Source organism: Chelonoidis abingdonii, chromosome 10 (genome assembly GCF_003597395.2).
Source record: "Chelonoidis abingdonii isolate Lonesome George chromosome 10, CheloAbing_2.0, whole genome shotgun sequence".
NCBI lineage: Eukaryota > Metazoa > Chordata > Testudines > Testudinidae > Chelonoidis > Chelonoidis abingdonii.
This window is the reverse complement of record NC_133778.1, coordinates 35,193,542-35,210,992: the sequence shown is the minus strand read 5'-3', so window position 1 is coordinate 35,210,992 and position 17,451 is coordinate 35,193,542. Positions and strand designations below refer to the sequence as shown.

The 17,451-nt window shown below is 37.5% G+C and overlaps 1 protein-coding gene across 4 annotated transcripts in view; it reads right to left on the bottom strand.

Moving 5' to 3' along the window:
• SESTD1 (SEC14 and spectrin domain containing 1) overlaps positions 1–17,451 on the bottom strand; it is a 110,212-nt gene that overhangs the window by 33,649 nt on the left and 59,112 nt on the right. For 3 of the 4 annotated variants that reach the window (XM_032783820.2, XM_032783822.2, XM_032783821.2), the window contains 4 exons: positions 8,500–8,613; positions 5,609–5,706; positions 4,185–4,240; positions 720–931 (listed from right to left, as the gene is read on the bottom strand). In XM_032783820.2, coding sequence (XP_032639711.1) covers positions 720–931; positions 4,185–4,240; positions 5,609–5,706; positions 8,500–8,613 — 480 coding nt within the window. The remainder of the gene's footprint in view (positions 1–719; positions 932–4,184; positions 4,241–5,608; positions 5,707–8,499; positions 8,614–17,451) is intronic. The other variant, XM_032783823.2, reaches the window with a different exon arrangement.

The window sequence follows — 17,451 nt, the reverse complement described above, 5'->3', positions numbered from 1 at the left end:
TTAGGTATAGGAGAATCCCCAGCATAGGGGGCTTGGAAGAGAAAGCTTGTCTGGAAATTACTGCATTCTAGTGACCTCTACCTGCCAAAAAGGCCCTTTGAAAACCATTGCAGGGAGTCCAATTAGAACATCAGGCAAAATCAGCACCTAGCAGCCCCAGAATCAAAGGAAGTACAAAAGCCTGAGTAAAGCAACTTTCCCTCCAACTTCCTTAGTCTTACACGAACTGCAGCTTATCCAAATCTAAAGGTCAGAGTGCAAGACTCAATTTCAATATAAACAAAAAAATGTAACAGTATTGTCTATTGTATTCAATCCAGACAGAGATCTAACAGAGAACTCAACATTATTACAAAGCTGTGAAAGAGTGTAATATTTAGTTTGAATCTAGTTTAAAAATATATCACTATAAGCTACTTATGACAGACTTCTTAGATATTTCGAATTAAACAGTAAAGAATTATATGGCATGTGCTTCCTAAATTACACACAGATGCACACCATAGGAATACTCTGAGGGCAGATAACTATTTTTAACAGTCTTAGACATTGCAAAACAAACAAAAAACCCACCACACCATAGATGTTTGTAATATGTGCTATTAAAAACAATACTAAACAGACTAAAACAAGGTTTGTTTTAGAAGGATTTTTGTTAACCATGCAAAGTCAAAAGGTTACATGATAAAATATGGTACCAAGAGAATCTTGGTGCTTACCTGCATTACCTTCTGTTGAATCTCCTCTAGCTGTGTGCGCTTGCTACGTTGTCTACAAACTTCCTGATAACGCGTATACTGTTCTCGGAGTGAATCTAATAGCTTCATGACCTGTGGCTGAGCAAGCAGTTCATCATCCATGGGAGACCATGAAACTCCTCCATCTGAACCATTAAACCGACGCTGCTGTAACTCTGATAATAGCTCATGACCTTTAAAGATAAATAGAGCAATACAATCATAATTAATAAACACAGATACAGTCAAAATCATTAGGAGGTAGAAATTAGTTTTTAAGGTTACCAGACACATATTCTTGCATCTAATGAACTGTAGTGCACTGGCACATTTAATGATGTTTCTTTGTAGACAACAGGCAAAATACTATCCCTCATCAACTGGATTGTACTGGCTGCAAATTAGGACAGAATTTGTCCTAGTATATTTTAGAGGAAGGGGAAAAACAAAAAAGTATGCACACACAAAGCAAATAGTATGTAAAATTTGAACTGAAGCAAGATTCCTTCTCAAATTCGTGGTAGTTTCCAACAGCTTTTCAAAATGTGTTTCAGGAGTCCCTTTATTGATTCCAAGAAGTTCTATTTTGGGAGTAACCGATCTAAAACACTTTATGGTCTTTGAATAATTTAACAGAGTAAATCAGAACTTCAACTCTATTTGTTCTAATAAACTAAACTCTATTATAAAGCGTTCTTCTGTTTATATGCCTTGTTAGTGGCTTAGAAAATGTAGAGAGAGAATATTTAAGTAGTAGATATAGGAAAAGGAAGTTAAGGGGATTTTTTCATCAAAATCATCATCTGAAAGCAAACTGTCTTCCTTAAATTTGAATATTCTAAAAGTTTTATTTTAAAATATTTATATTTTCTAGTAGTTAGACATGGACATGGAGAGCAGGAAAGCTTCCAATCAGCAAAGACATGTAGCGCAGGATGAGATGCTTCAGATTATGAGGGACCAAGCAGACATGCTGAGGCATCTGGTTGAACTGAAGGAACAAAAGCAGGAGGGTAGGGTTCCTCTGCAGACCCTGGTGGACAGCCAGCCAGCATCGCCTGGTGCAGAATCACCCTCCCCCAAGCATTCCATGAGGCATGGGCAAAAAGTCTATTATCCCTTTCACTTAACTCACGGGGAGGGTACAAGGAACAGAAGGAAACCCATTCACAGACCTTTGGTGGCCTGGAATGTAGTGTTATGTAACACAGTTGAAAATGTTTCTCCTGTTCCAACTTTATAATCCCTTTCTCCCAAGGTTATCCTTCTCTCCTCCTCCCCCTTCCCCCCGCATTCTCCCTCTTCACTTGGGTTTGTTAAATAAAGTAAATGGATTTGAGAAATAAATGTTTTTTATTAAGTAGAAGCAGTAGCCTTGGGTGGGGGGTTGGCTTTACAGGGATGGTGATACATTCCAGGTAAAGGTTATAGGGAAATTATCCAGCATGACAGCTACAAGCCACAGGGATCCAAAACACCTGCTTTAACAAAAAAAAATGATTTAAAAAAAATATAGAGTAAAAAACAGAAAGTAAGTAGCTATTTGCAGAGAAAAGTAAACACTGTAATAGTACATACATCTGCTTTAAAGTAAAATCAGCTAAGCAAATGTTGAAGTTTGGATATTAGCAACAGAAGGTAGGCAACTACCATAGTCTCCACATGTTTTCAATCCTTTGCTGTGACTGTCAACAAGGCGGCCAGTTATTTCCAAACTTGATAGCTTTTTGTGATTTGGAGACTTGTCTATGGGGAAGTGGGCTGAGACCACCACTCATTTCATGTAAGCCAATGAACAGTCTTTGGTTTTTATTGCCTTAAAAGTGAAAAGCTCCCTGGTCTACCACAAGCTACGTACATCTGAATTCTCTAATGAAGTCACAGTTTATTGTTCTGACAATGGAACAATTATAAATATTATTAAGTACTAATAAATATTAAAAAAAAAAAGTAAAACAATTAAGGCTTTGGAAGTATCCAAGTGATTTTTTAAAATCTCATGCTACAATTTTTTTTTAATTCCACTAGCTAATAAAAAGATTATTTTTAGATTACGTTTATCATCCCTGTGGTTTTATATATAAAACTTATGACAAGGCAAAGAAGGATGGATGCAAGGCAAACAAATTATCCTAGGAGTTTTCCAAATCTATAGTTCTGACAAAAGCTTGAATTTCTATTGACTTGTAACTCACTTTTCAGTGATAAAATATTTTAAATTTTCATAGGAAAAATATATATTTTTTTTTAGTTTATACTGGAACTCTTAAAATAGAGAATTTAAGTGTTAATTTGGAGTCTGTGAAAGATGGTGAATATAGCTCTGAGCAATTGAAATCCTTTATTTAACCCCAAAAGGGGTACAACACAGACCTCAACAGCGTAAGCTTCCCCTTCTCTGCTCCAGACTATTTGCCTCATTTCTGATCCGGAAGGAAGACTATTTTAATTTGTGTAGACAATTCAAAACTATGGCTTATTAAAGACCCTCGGTAAGATAGCCAATTGTGGTGGTTTTTGTGAAGCGGACTGCTGTCTTGTAGAAACTGAACAGAGGTCACCAATGCTTTTCACACTGGAGCCACCCAGGTTAAGAACTTTCACTCACTAATTATCTGGGCTTGACTTCAACAGAATAAAAAATGGAAGGCTTTGTAATCCATTACCGACCACCACAGGAGCCATCTACTGGCTTAACACGGGCATTCCGATATTGTATCCAGAATGCTAACTACAACTGGAGATAAACATAAAGCAAAATTAGATTTTCAGATTCTACTGGTATAATCTGAATACTCAGTATATGTTCAGAGCTTTTCAGATTACAGCAGATGACCTTAATTCTGCATCAATGTCTTACTCTCGCATACCTTGTTTCTATTATGGGAGACCTAAGACATGCAGGCAGAGGATGTGAGACACAGTAGATCTTTGTAGCAATATTAATATGACTCACAGATTGGCTAGTGGGGTGCTGAGGTAATGTTCCCAATATTTCTATCCTAGAGTCTAAGACCATGATCTCTGTATTATGCCTTATTTCCTTTTATCCAATGAAGCAGGATTGTTAAGGAAATTTTTAGTTCAAATCTACCACTGCCATTATCCTTAACTAGTTTATTTAGTAATTATTAGGAAAATAATTACCTTATATAATTTTTAATTGCTTTGATAACACTCAAGAGAGAAGGTAAGTGTTGAACAGGCATGGGGACATTTCACTTGTACAAATTGTTAAGATAGTGACTCTTTTTTCATAGAAGAGATGTTTTTCCATTTACCAACATAAATTTTTCAAGTTTTATTTTTAATTCAAATGTTAATAAGTTTATTCCACTATGTAGTTAAGATATTAGGATCTCATCCTTTACGCTTTCACAGAAGATTTTAAAATAATGAATAAAACTACAGTAGTGATCAAAAATTATCATTTTCAATTGACTGTACCTGTCTGTAGTACTGTCTCTGGATCAACAGATGGAAGAAAGTTTAAATCCATAGACCTTTTAATAAACAAGTAAACATATTACTAATTAGTTGTATTACAATAATACCAAGAAGCTTCAACTGAGATTGTGGCTACATTTTATAAAACACATAGTAAGAGACAGTCCCTGCCTCAAAAAGCTAGCCATATATAGAAGGCAAGACAGATAAATGGTGGGAGAAAAAGTGTAATTATCCCTATTTTAACAATGGGGAATGGAGAGACAGAAGCCTTGCTCCTGCACTGTTATCTGCCAGCATTGATGACAGTGCAGGATCAGGAACTCAGCAACTTGCCCAGAGTCATATGGGGAGTTTCTGGCAGAGCCTAGAACTGAGCTCAGGCCGGCTGAGTCCTAGTCCACTATCTTACCCATTCTTGGTCTCTGTGGCTCTTTGTAAACATATACATAGTAATATTTTATAGCAAGTGAATAATAGAAAAGAAAAATGAAAACACTTTTGGTACAATAATATGGCAAAACACGTAACTTAAAACAAAATTAAGTATGGCAAGCAATTGCTTATTAACATGGTCTAGTTGCTTTGGTATTTAAAGACAAGAGAGATAGATATATTAATGTGGATATTTATGAATCAATTAACACTATAATAATGTTCAAAGCAGGCTCATTGCACTAGGGAATGTTCTGCATTTCTATTTACACAAAAGATCAGATTTCACCACCCCACATAAATACCAAAAATTCAGATACCTGTGCCCTTTACAACTTTTATACAGAACTTCTCATTTCTCTTTCTTCTCCCTATTTCCAATCATTTGACTAAATGCATACAGTAGCAGTGACCTCCTCGTTGGAGCCCTTTCTCTCTGGCAGTTTGAGACTGTCATTAGCAGTTTTTAAACCTTAGCAGGTATACTGTGATTAAAATAATGGAAACAATCTGACTGCAAACAACTAGAGTCAGTAAATTGAAACTTAGGCTTATGCTTCAGCGCTGACTCATCCCATTTTGTCTCCTTTCACAAAACCACACAAGTTAGGCATGGAAGAGTCAGCAAAAAACTTGTTAACCAAAGCTCCTTGTGGTATCAATCATATAACAGATCATCACATTAACAGTTCGGGCTTCACTTCATTGGTCATTCCCAAACTGAGAATGTGAAGAGACATGACTGGGATCAAGTGCATCTTGCTTACTTAGTTGCTAAAGCCTGAACCTGCAATTGACTGCGCACAGGAACAGGAGTGTGACCACATGCAGTCAGTTATAGGATCAGGACCTTAGTGTCTATCAGAAAAATTGCTGAAAAATACTTGGGTTGTCCACCAGTCCCTTCACATTACACTTCCATATTGCAGCTAAACTGGTAGTTAAGTCTTATGCTGAAACATGTCTATTTTAAAAAGCAATCCACATACCTCTCTTTCTCCTGTTGGTTTCCTTTATCACTTCCATTGTTAATTAAAGCAAGCTCATCTAGTAATGATGTAGACTCTTTTGTAAACTTTTCAAATACCTAAATAAAAATACTTTTTATTAAAAGAACATTTACTTTTTTAAAAAAAAAGAGTTAAAAGAAATTCATTTAGTGCTTGGGAAAGATGCACTTTGACACTACCAGTTCAAATTTATCCATATTGCTCTGTTAATATGATTCACATTTGACATAAAGTAATTACTTCTTAGCCTCAGATGGTATAGGAAAAAAGGTTAGAAAATATAATTTCCCTTCAATGACAGAGGCCTGCAGTGTCAGATTCTCCAGGGAATTAAGCAACTTTATATTAGAATACATTCAAGTTAGGACTGAATTTTGAAATGCTTACAAGACCCTGAAGAATCTTTCAAAACGTAAGTCTTCATTGCCATAGTTACTCATCCAGTCCATTTAATCCTTTGCCTTTTTATGACTACCTCTTAAAGACTGTGGTGGGGAATTTTGTTATATGAACATCTGTCCACTAAAAATGGATTAAGTATATCAACTGTTATCTGAATTTCTACCTTTGGCCTGTACTGTAACCAATAACTTTTAGAAACAAAGGAGCAAATGGCTGTAAGTAAAAAATACCTTGGTCAAGGTTCCTTGAAATTTATTGGTTTCTGATCTCAGAGAGCAAAACCTATAAAATCAGTGACTGCATGTATTTGTTCAGTCTCTGTGTGTTTTGATTATGAAAACTGAGCATCAATTCATTCTAGTAGTGATAATGTTGTGCAATCTGCATTCTTGTCCGCTAGGAACTGGATTGAAACCAATCACTCATTTCACTAGAGATGGGTATTAACTTTCAGCTGCTACTCACCTCATCAACTCAAAATATTTGGCCTGGAGGTGAAGTTTCTGTACCCCATCCAGTCCATTCAGGCATCAATAAACAGCCCTCTGGACATGAAAGTGGACAGCCCTCTCAATACAATATAACTTTACTGCAAGTTTCATACACTGTAGTACAAACTACTTTACAATGCTAAATACAGTAATGAAACAGAAATTAGGCAATGAAAACATTTTTCAGCTGAGATCTGAAACTAGACAGATCTGAAACTAGACAGATTCAACTGTTCCAGATGGCAGGAGCAGCAAAAGAGAAAGCCCTTGCACCAACATTATGGAGGCTATATGAAGGAAGAGAAGGGAGTTTAGTGCTAGATAATGAGAAGAGATAGACATCTGTAAGACAGCATCAGTAGAGAAATTTTCAGGTGAATACTGAAATGAATAGGAAGATGGAGGCCAGTCATTGAGGATGGGGGTGATATGTTTGTAAGCTTATTGCAAACATGAAGAAGCAGCCCGCAGCAAGATTTCACACTAATATGTGCTGGACTTGGGGAGATATCAGAGAAGAGAGTTTGCAATTTTCAAGATAAAAGAAGGGGAAGGCATGGATGAGGATTTCAACAGAAACAGAATTAAGGTAGTGACACAAAACAGGTGGTATTTCAGAGGTAAAAAGACCTTTATAGATGTATGAGAAGGTAGGTTCAGGGTCCAGGATCATACAGACAGTGGAAGCAAACTGGAAGTCTGAGTTGAGGATGGAAATAGAGAGCACAGAGCTGTGTTTAAGGATGCTGGATGAAAGAAGGACCCCCAGAAACCTGGCTGTTAATTACTTGAAAGCATCTCAAACGTTAGGTAACTATAAATGCTTAAGGTGCTCTGAGCCTATTGCTACGATGTGTGTATGTGCGTGCGCATGCTTAAGAGCTAATAAAAGAGTAGTTTTAGGTAAAAGCACTCATTTGTACCAATAATTTATCAGATGGAGGAGCTGTGTCTCTATTGATATATTCCTGACACTGACTGAAGAGAAACGGTTGAGTTACCACTGCTGTGGGTTCTGAAAACCCTGGGTAACTGACACGTCCATGAACCTCTGAGGGTCATCAGACTAACAGGTTGACAACCACTACCATTGAATAAAGACATATTAATGTGCCACTATAATAAGGAAAGTTGCACAACTACTGCTTGTGTTATACCAGTTTTGCAGCAAGGTGGAAAGACTTCAGTTTCCAGGGTTGAAAACATTCAGACCAAAGCAGTCCATCTGCTTTTAAAATTATATTATACCAAAAAAAAAAAAAAAAAAAAAAAAAAAAAGACGACATTATTCCACTTTCAAGATTAGGTATTGTTTTAAAAATGCATTTTTAAAGTAAATTTTGATCTTCAAGCAAATTTCAATGAACAACAGAATTAAAATATACTAAAATATGTACATACCAATGACCCCCTAAATAATTTGAATCTATTAACAATTTAGGGGCAGATCTACCCCGGTATAAATTGCATGCCTGCATCTACCAGGGCAACTGCGCTGCAGGGACATTCACCATGATGGAGGATAGCTTTTAAATCTGGTTATGGCTCCATAGGAGACCTATATTAAAAGACTGCCTGGGAAACGTGAAGAAATAGAGCATTTTTTGCTTGGCCTGTGCCTTCCCTCTCTATGGCCAAACCCAGCTGACTCCAAGTCCCCAGTATTCCTTTCTGGGGGATTTTTCAACACTGAGAATATGCAACAGAACCTAAAGAGTAAATCTGCTCCTTAAACAAAATAACTACATCTGCTTTGCCACCTCTGGAGTAAATTCAATTTCTACTAGACTAATAAGACTCTTTAAATATATAAAGTGCATTTTCCCCATTCTACTGCATTAAAATGTATTCTAAACATTGAGGTAGCAACCAAAATGTGGGGAGAGCCATACCCATGCAGAGAAATATATAGTCTACGCTCCACAAAGTTTAAAGTTTGAAAGACCAAAAAAAAAAAAAAAAATCCAGAAAACCAACCAGCCTCTTATTCAACCAGTCCATGTGATCATAGGAAAGGCTCCCTCCAAAATCTTCTGTCAGCTGGCATGGTTCTATGTATCGAGTCAACTTGTTGGCAGAAACTAAAATAACCTGTAATAAATTAAGAAAGAATGTTTTGATAACACGGTTTTGTGAAACCTATGCTACAAAATTTAATATATTTTATTAAGCTTGTTACTTTGAACAACAGGAGGACAGACGGAATAAACAGAATGTATTTTGAAGTACTTTACAAAAAAAAGTCACCAACTTTTTCATAAATACCTGTAAGACTTCGTTTGAACTGGTGCACAATGTTTTTGAAACAAACACACAAACAAAACAACTTGCCCATCCTATAGTTACGAAGTGTGGAGTTGAAGTAGGAACAAGTCTGTAGTTAATGTTAAAACTGAGTTTAAAATGGATAGCTAGTTTTGAGACACAGACTTCTCCCCCTGCAACATTTCTTCACGCGTTGGATTCCACTGCTTCTACAGACCACTATATCCCCTCTTGATTCTTAGCTCTTGAAATTAGGATAACTAGATTTTCCAGCCTTGAAGCCTATAATTCATTCCTTTATTCTGTATTTTGAACACCTATCTCCTCTCAAACTACTGGCTTGCCCAAGAATTCCCTGAATCTAGGTTAAGGGTTCTCAAACTTGGGGTTGGGACCCCTCAGGGGGTCATGAGGTTATTACGGGGGGAAGAGGGGGCACAAGCTGTCAGCCTCCACCCCAAACACCACTTCTCCTCCAGATCTTATAATGGCATTAAATATATAAAAAAGTGTTTTTAATTTATATGGGTGGGGGTCCTGAAGGATGGCACCACGCACCAGCAAAGGAAGGAGGTGCTTGGGGCAGCCAATAGAAATGGGCAACATGTCTGGGTCTTCGGGGGTGGGTCCCTTGCTTCCTCCTTGAGCTGCCACCGAAGAAGAAGAGAGGGAGCGAAGGACTTGCCGCCGAAGAATGAAGCGATGCAATTGAGCTGCCGCTGAAGCGCCGCCAATCGGCTTCTTTTTTTTTTTTTTTTTTAATTTGCCGCTTGGGGTGGCAAAAAAGCTGGAGCCAGCCTTGGAGGGAGCGTCGCACTCACAGGCTTGCTCTGTGAAAGGGATCACCAGTACAAAAGTTTGAGAACCACTAATTAAGGTAATCTGCCGCTACCCAAGACAAATTCTAGTTGCACAATGGCTTTAGTAGTCCAGAATCCAAAATAAAAGATGTGTTTTGTCATCCTGTTATTACTAGTTGTGATTTGCTAGTTCTCTTCCATTCATCATTAAATCTTAGGATATTTCTTTAAATAATATAATTTTTGGAAACGACTTTCCTGTCTATATTTGTATGTCAAGGAACAGAAATGCCGAGGAAAAATATGGACAAGAAGTTCATCTAAGCTGAAGAGTTTCACATAATTTGGTATGTTAGTTAAAAAACAATACACTCACTGTGACAATTTCCCCATAATAATGCATGATTGTGTGTTGACCTGGTGATTGTGATATTTACCGTATGCACATGCTGAGGTAATTCAGTAACTGGACTATCAGGAAATGCACCCAGGATGAGGATGGTGGATCCTGATTAATACTTCTCAGCAAACATTTGAGAGACAGTGCAAGAGCCATTCACTTTGAAGGCCTGGACTGCGTCTGGCAGACAGGTTTCTCAAGGAGTGTCTGTCTCGATGGGGAGGAGGTTAGCCAAGGGAACCATAGTAGGGTTTAAAGAGACACACACTCCCTCATGTAAGCGAGAGAGTTGCTGAAGAATTGTTTGGGGGAAGAGATCAAGGCCCAAACCCCCAGAGGTAAGGTATCTGGAATAAGAGAAGTCTGCCTAGGACTTTAGGTAAGATACACATGTATAGACTTTGTTGTTTTAAAATCCTTTTACTCTTATGTTACGTTTTGTTCTGGCAGTTAAGATATTTGGTTTTAAGAAGGCTCTTTGGTTATTATACAATCACTGATCACAGGCTTCCCCCACAGGGAAGAAGCGCATGTGCCAAACTCTGTTATACTTGTTGGGCAGGCATGGTTGACGCTCAGGATACTGTAGCCCAGGACCCACTCTAAGGGTATGGCTACATTTACAGCTGTACAGCGCTGGGAGTTACAGCTGTCTTCGCATAGCTGTGTAGGAAAAGCACTGCAGTGTGGCCACACTGACAGCTACCAGCGCTGCAGTGTGGCCACAGTTGCAGTATTTGCAGCGCTGTTGGGCGTGGTGCATTGTGGGCAGCTATCCCAGCACTCAAGTGGCTGCAACGTGCTTTTCAAAACAGGGGGATGGGGTGGAGTGTGACAGGGAGCGTGAGGGAGACAGTGTGTGGATTTTTGGAGCTGACACTGTTCTCAGCTCCCTGCCTTACAAGTTCTAAGGACTGGAAGATACACAGCACCAACCTTCAATCATTTTAAAAGTTTTGACCCTTCCCCCACCCCTCTCTTATTCACTAAATGCAAATTATGCACTCCTAAATAGCCTTCAGACCACATAAACGGACTCCCTCTCTCCTCAAGCAAACAGCTGTGAACATCCAAGCAATTCCCTGCCCCGCTCGCTCGCTGGAGCAAAGAGCAGTAGATAAGCAGCTCCGGGGAGCTTGGAGTTCAGCCATTCTTCCGGTTTGTTGTGGACAGGAATTCTAGGATACCTCTTAATACCCCGGAGGCCAATAAAAGCGCTTTTGGTGGCCACACTTGATGAGCAGCGCTGCATCACCAGCGCTGCAATCGTTACACCCCAAGCAGATCAGGTGTACAGCCAGCACTGCAGCCAGGAGTTGCAGCACTGGCTGTGCCTTGCAAGTGTGGACACAGAGTAAGTTGCAGCACTGTAACCCCATCACCAGCACTGCAACCTCCAGTGTAGCCAAGCCCTAAGAGTGGGAAAACTGCAGGATTCCACCCCCGGGAAGGTAAAGGCATGAGAGCGGGTGGGTAAACTTCCAGAGAATCAGAGGTGCAGTTAGCTCTGCAACTGTAACACTCATACTAAATCTTTATGTATTATTTTAAAGATAATTTATCTGAAAGAGAGATGATGAATTGGCATTCTCTATTTCCATCTGCAGAAAATCTTATTTGATAAACAATTTCATGGTGTGTGACACCTTCTACAATTTGATAAATCTAAGAATGTTCTCTAGCATCAACCAGCATAATACAGAAGCATTTCTATTAGTTACATTTCTATATAACTTGCACTGGGAGTAGAGGTGGCATACAATCTACTCAAGAGAGATGCCATTAGTGTTGTGTATTGCTGTAATCAGAGTGACCAAAAGACAGCATAATGGATCTGCTTCCAGGCCATCACGATACTGTCATAAGACAACTTCAACAAAGTGTATTGTTCAACAAGGAATCCACTCACAGTTCAAATATTTTGTGAGGGTCAGGATTAAAATATGAGTGAATTACACACCAAGCTGTGGTTCAGGGAAGCACAACCCTCCTGGAAGGTTAATTTATTTATATTAGCCCCTTCTCTCCAAAAATTCTCACTGCTAATACTAGTTGAGCTCCAAGAGTAGTAAAAACAGTCAGAGTGCCACTGACAAAAAATATGGTTTACCATCATGTCATGTAGACTGCTCTGACCAGGTTTATGCATCAAAACAACTGTTAAAATGTTGGTGGTCAACCTGCCTAAATTAGTACTCTGCACAGACCTTGCTTATCCTAATGGTCCCACTGCAGCTATACTGGCATTAGAGTAATGTAGATACAACCTCTCTTGTGTACAAAGTGTATTGTGTGATGGCATGTATTTCAGGAAGAGAACCAGGAGGCACATGAACTAGACAGGACAACTAAACCAGAAATCAAAGCAAGGACAGGTCTGATCACAGAATATATTAATGGTTCACTCAAACCTTCACTAACAAGATAAGAACAAAAACAAACTGCCACATTTCTGCCTGAACAGTAAGTTTTGATGTAATCTGAGCCTCAAGTACAAAGCTTTGAAATCTGCTTTATTTTCACTGATTCTCCATTTTCTCCGTTGAATAAACTTTGTTTTATTTGAATTACACTGGAGTTATTGACAGTTCTCTGGGATTACTGCTGCGAGTGCTCCTCTGGAAATATAAACAAGTCTTTGAACTCTGAAGAGAAGCTGACTGTGTGTTGAAGGCACACGGATTGAGGCTAAATACAGCTCAGGATCTTAATCAAAGACACGGACCAGTAATGCAGTACTCTAAGATGTTACTGATGATCTGGATGAAGTTATCCTTAAGCATGGGAAAAGGCTAAGGAGTATCGATCAGCGTTGCGGGATACCCCTCTACTCCCAACATTGTGCCTCTCTTTAAAACAATGCCTCAGAATTTGACTCAATTTTTGTGGATAAATAGCCTAAGAAACTAATGGCCAGGTGTGCAATACTGAACAAGTGGAGAGAGGAATTCTGCTTGAGATCAAATTGTGTCCTGAAGCATGATTATCTTAACGTGCATACCTACAAATGTTATTGCTGTCCAAGTTTCCTATAGCTTTTGAAAATACAGTAATAATAATTGTCACCTCCTGTGACAGTGAATGTCATAGGCAGACTATATGTTCTATAAAAAAAGATGTTTTAAAAAAAGTTCCTTTAAATTCCTATGTTACAATTTCCTGACATTTATTCAAGTTAAATTTCATCTTCCATTATGCTGGTTGGCCCTTTTTGTCTGTCCTTCATGCTTCCCAAAGCTTTTAAAGACATACAAGTTTCTCACAAACCTCTATAGCTTATAACAACAAAAAACATTGCTTCACTGGCACACTTGAACTAGATGTCTGCTTTCCCTTCCAAAATCATTAATATTAAATTACAGTAGTCTCAACATCAACTTTAGAGTATATCATTATTAAACTTTGCTCCCCTTTAGGGGAAGCCATTAGGTATGACAATTTTCTATTGATTAACCGGCATTCAGTCCACAAGGATGAGATGTGTGTGTAAATAAGCCTTTGTTATAATAAAAAGGAAACAAAACCCCACTGTTTGCTTGCAATTTCTCTAAGTCTTTTTAATGCTCACTATGTTGACTTTATGGGGAAAACGTCTTCTCTGAAACCAGATTAAATGCTTTTGGATAGTGGATTGTCTGATATCAAAATTAATGTTAAAAGATTAAATTTCCTGAAAGAGAAAAGGACTGATCAGGACATATGGTTGTTGGGGTCTTTCAAGGGCAGAAGGAAGTGTTAATGGCCAGAGTCCCCATCGTGGGCTTCCTCCACACAACTCTTCTGGCTATAACAATGGATATCAAGAAGGCAATCATATCAATCAGGGAAATAGTAATGGGTTTGGAGTTGGCCCTGGTTAATATACAATTTTTCTTTTCAGAAGACTAGCCTCATGGAATATTTGACAATTATAATATTGCTCACATTAACAAAATGCTGCTGTTATAGTAACTAAGTGCTGCTCTTGCAGTAACCATTTATCCTTAACAGCAATGTGACTTCAATGGAAGAGTAAAAGGAAAAAAAATCAGGGATTTTTTTTTAAGATTGCAAAATACTCTCATAAAAGAGAAAAAAAGTACACTTAAAAAAAGTGTTTGTGATACTATGGCCTATTTCTGAGGCAACAGTGATACATGTGTGTGCCCTAGGAGTGCAGGATTTCTTTTAGTAATGTATTATTCTGAATGAGTATATTGTGTCATTAATGTTCACTGAATAAAAACAGCTCTGAAAACAATGACTAGTGCAAACTCTCCCTACAGCAATATGTTATAAACAAACATTTGGTTATTAAGAACATTGCGTTGATGAAATTAAAATGCCAGGATACTTAAACATCCTAAAAAATTCACAGGTCACCGACATCACATTAAAAAAAAAACAGGAATGGCCCCAGTAAAACTGGGACCAATAGTCTCTTTAGGGAAGAAAAACTGTATTAAATTTATTGCTGAAGAATCCATATCCATATCCACAGGCCCTGTATCCTAACTTTGGAGTCAATTAAGATCTTTAATTCAGCTAATGCAAATCAGAGTGTGATCATCTACGGTTTAGACCCAAATCCTCTAATTTTGTAAGTTATCTATATTGAGGAATTATCCTAGGAAATTGGATTTTTGTGTCTTCTAGCAGTAGAAAAGGTACATTTAAAAAAGGAGTTATTTATAAACATACCAAGGACAGTTGGCCTTCATTTCCAGAAAAGGAGACTGATATTCTACTTTATTATTAATGAATATTTATGTAGCACTGTAAACACACAGGGAACTTTACAGAATGTATAAAAAGGAATGTATAAATATACAAAGTAAAACAGTCTACCTGCATCCACACTGGATACTAGTTGTTAGTCTATTTTTAAAGATCTAAACAAGTATTGAAACCCGTATCTATTGTATTAGGATATTTTCTTTACTAGGAAGCACACAAACAAATATCCAGTGTTCTAAACCTGATGAAGGCCATAGGTTGAAAAAAATGCATGTTTGTAGTTTTATACATAAAGACTTCTGAAACAGCACAGCAACTACTGAGAGATTCATCTGGACTAGAAGTACAATAAAGTTGCCACACTTATATAAGCTGGACCATTTTATCCCCTTGATACTGATTTGTCCTGTATATACCCAATGTTCCAGGCTGATGTCTCAAGTTAAATATTTTTTTAAGTAATCACAATGCTCTCATCATTAACAGAAAAAACACCACTTCTCTTGATAACAGCTGAAGTAGGTGGCTTTTAATGAGCAACCAAGAAAGAAAATAGGACAAGAAATTATGGAAATCATGAAAAAGGGAGATAAAAATCTGACTGAACCTCAGAAAATACATAATTATTTAGAATATTCAGAAGCAATTTATTTAAACTTTTGCTATAAGGCACTTGACCTAACAAACTATTTAAATTGTTCCTTTAATTACAAAGGGACTCAATCAAGATTGTGAGCTAATCAGATGGGCAAATTTCTGAATCCAGCCATCTTGTCTCCCATGACAGCACTGCCACAATTTCCCCATCATTTTAACGAACTGAACTGCAAAGGAACTTTAAACTCTATAAGAGAAAAAATGAACTCAGGATTACATTCCATTTGCTGTATTTCAGCCTATTCTAGTTGTTTCGGGAGCTCAACCCCGAATTCCAATGGGCAGTGGAGACTGCCGGGACTGTGGGATAGCTACCCACAGTTTACTGCTCTGTAAGTTGATGCTAGCCATGGTATTGAGGATGCACTCCGCCAGCTTAATGTGCTTAGTGGGGACATACACAATTGACTGTATAAAATTGCTTTCTAAAGATTCACTTCTATAAAATTGACCTAATTTCGTAGCATAGACATACCCTCAGTTGATTTCACTCACTACTCAGATTCTCTTCTTTAATTCAACAATTATTTCACCCATCCAGTCACTTTCCTCTATAGGCTTTTACACAGCATTATAACTTCCTCGTTGTTTCCTAACAAGTCTAATAAGCATTATAAGAATCTTCATGTTCACACTGGTTCCCTCTTAAGACTCAGAAAAGAATGTAAGAATTCTTCCTGAACAGGAATGCTTCCCTGATTCAGCCTGAATTTTTAGAACAGTTTCCAGTTGGAAGAATAGACCTAATGTGTTTCCAGAATTAAAAAACAAAAACCCAACAACCCACAAACATGCTATATTCATATAAATACTTGATCTACACGCTCGTAAAAAAAATCATGGGTGGGGGCAGGAATTGGGCTTTTCACAATCCTCAGATAAAATACTGGAGGAATAAAAGAGGGGCAAAGAGTATACTCTAATTAAAATTCACTAGATTATTTTTTTTTAAATATTTTTGTGCAAACTGAAATTTTCAGTGGCTAGATACCATTGTGATATGCATTAAAAATATCTACAAACTTCACATAAGTATTTCCTTAATTGTAATTTTTAGCCAAAAAAAATATGGTAAGATTATGATCTTTTTGCAATTTCACTATTCTTCCAACTACTGTATTGGGGATAAATGTGCTATGAAAAAATATTAATAGCTGTGGTATAGATACCGGTTCAATGACAGAATTTAATTTCAGAATATGAGGACAGCCTATCAACTAATCAGCACATGACTAAGTATTGGAAAGACTGAGGCCAAAGCACTTTCAAATGCACAAAGTGAGCAAAGATATTTTTCTGTAAATTTTCAGTTATAGCAATCATGGGTGCTTCAACTAACGTATACTTAACCATTTTCAGAATGAAAACCATGATTCAACAAAGCACTTCAGCATGCTGAACAATTTAGTTTTCCATCAATTTTTTTTTTTTTTAAACACACACATGGATCCTAATACACAAAACAAAATTCTATAAGCTATTTAAGCTATTTTGAGGCAGAAGGAAAATGGCAAGAGATAGAATGTTACTATTTGTATATTCTGGGGAAGATATTCCAGTGACGCCGATTACATAAATATGTAAGGAAGGTAGATAAGGAAGCACAATATTTTCAGTCAGAATTGTGATTTGGAGTTGATGGAAACTAACACAAATATCCACCAATATTTAATGTGTTAAAAATGTATTTTCAGATTTTGCAGTGTGGTTCTGTTTATTTCTGTCACACGAAATCTTTGAAGCAGCAGTTAAGAATTTACAATGGTCTAGCTGCTGCAGTAAAAGCGTTACAGTACTTATCATTCAGTCCCTGGACACAGAAGAATGTTCTTTTATTGACTACGCTAAGTACTGATCTCTCAACGATTTGCAGAAGGTTACATTTTTGCTGCTTTTACCTCTTAGCTTTTGACTATCATCCCAATCCTAAATTTGGAAAGTCTTTTAAAACTTGCTCCAAAACTTCCACAAGGATAAAAGAGCAAATGGGTCATTTCTCCTTGTGACAGTACTTCCCATAAGGCTTTATGGAAATATGCTTAGAATGTGTTTTACGCTACATATGTCATGTAACATATCTCTGTAAAGGTT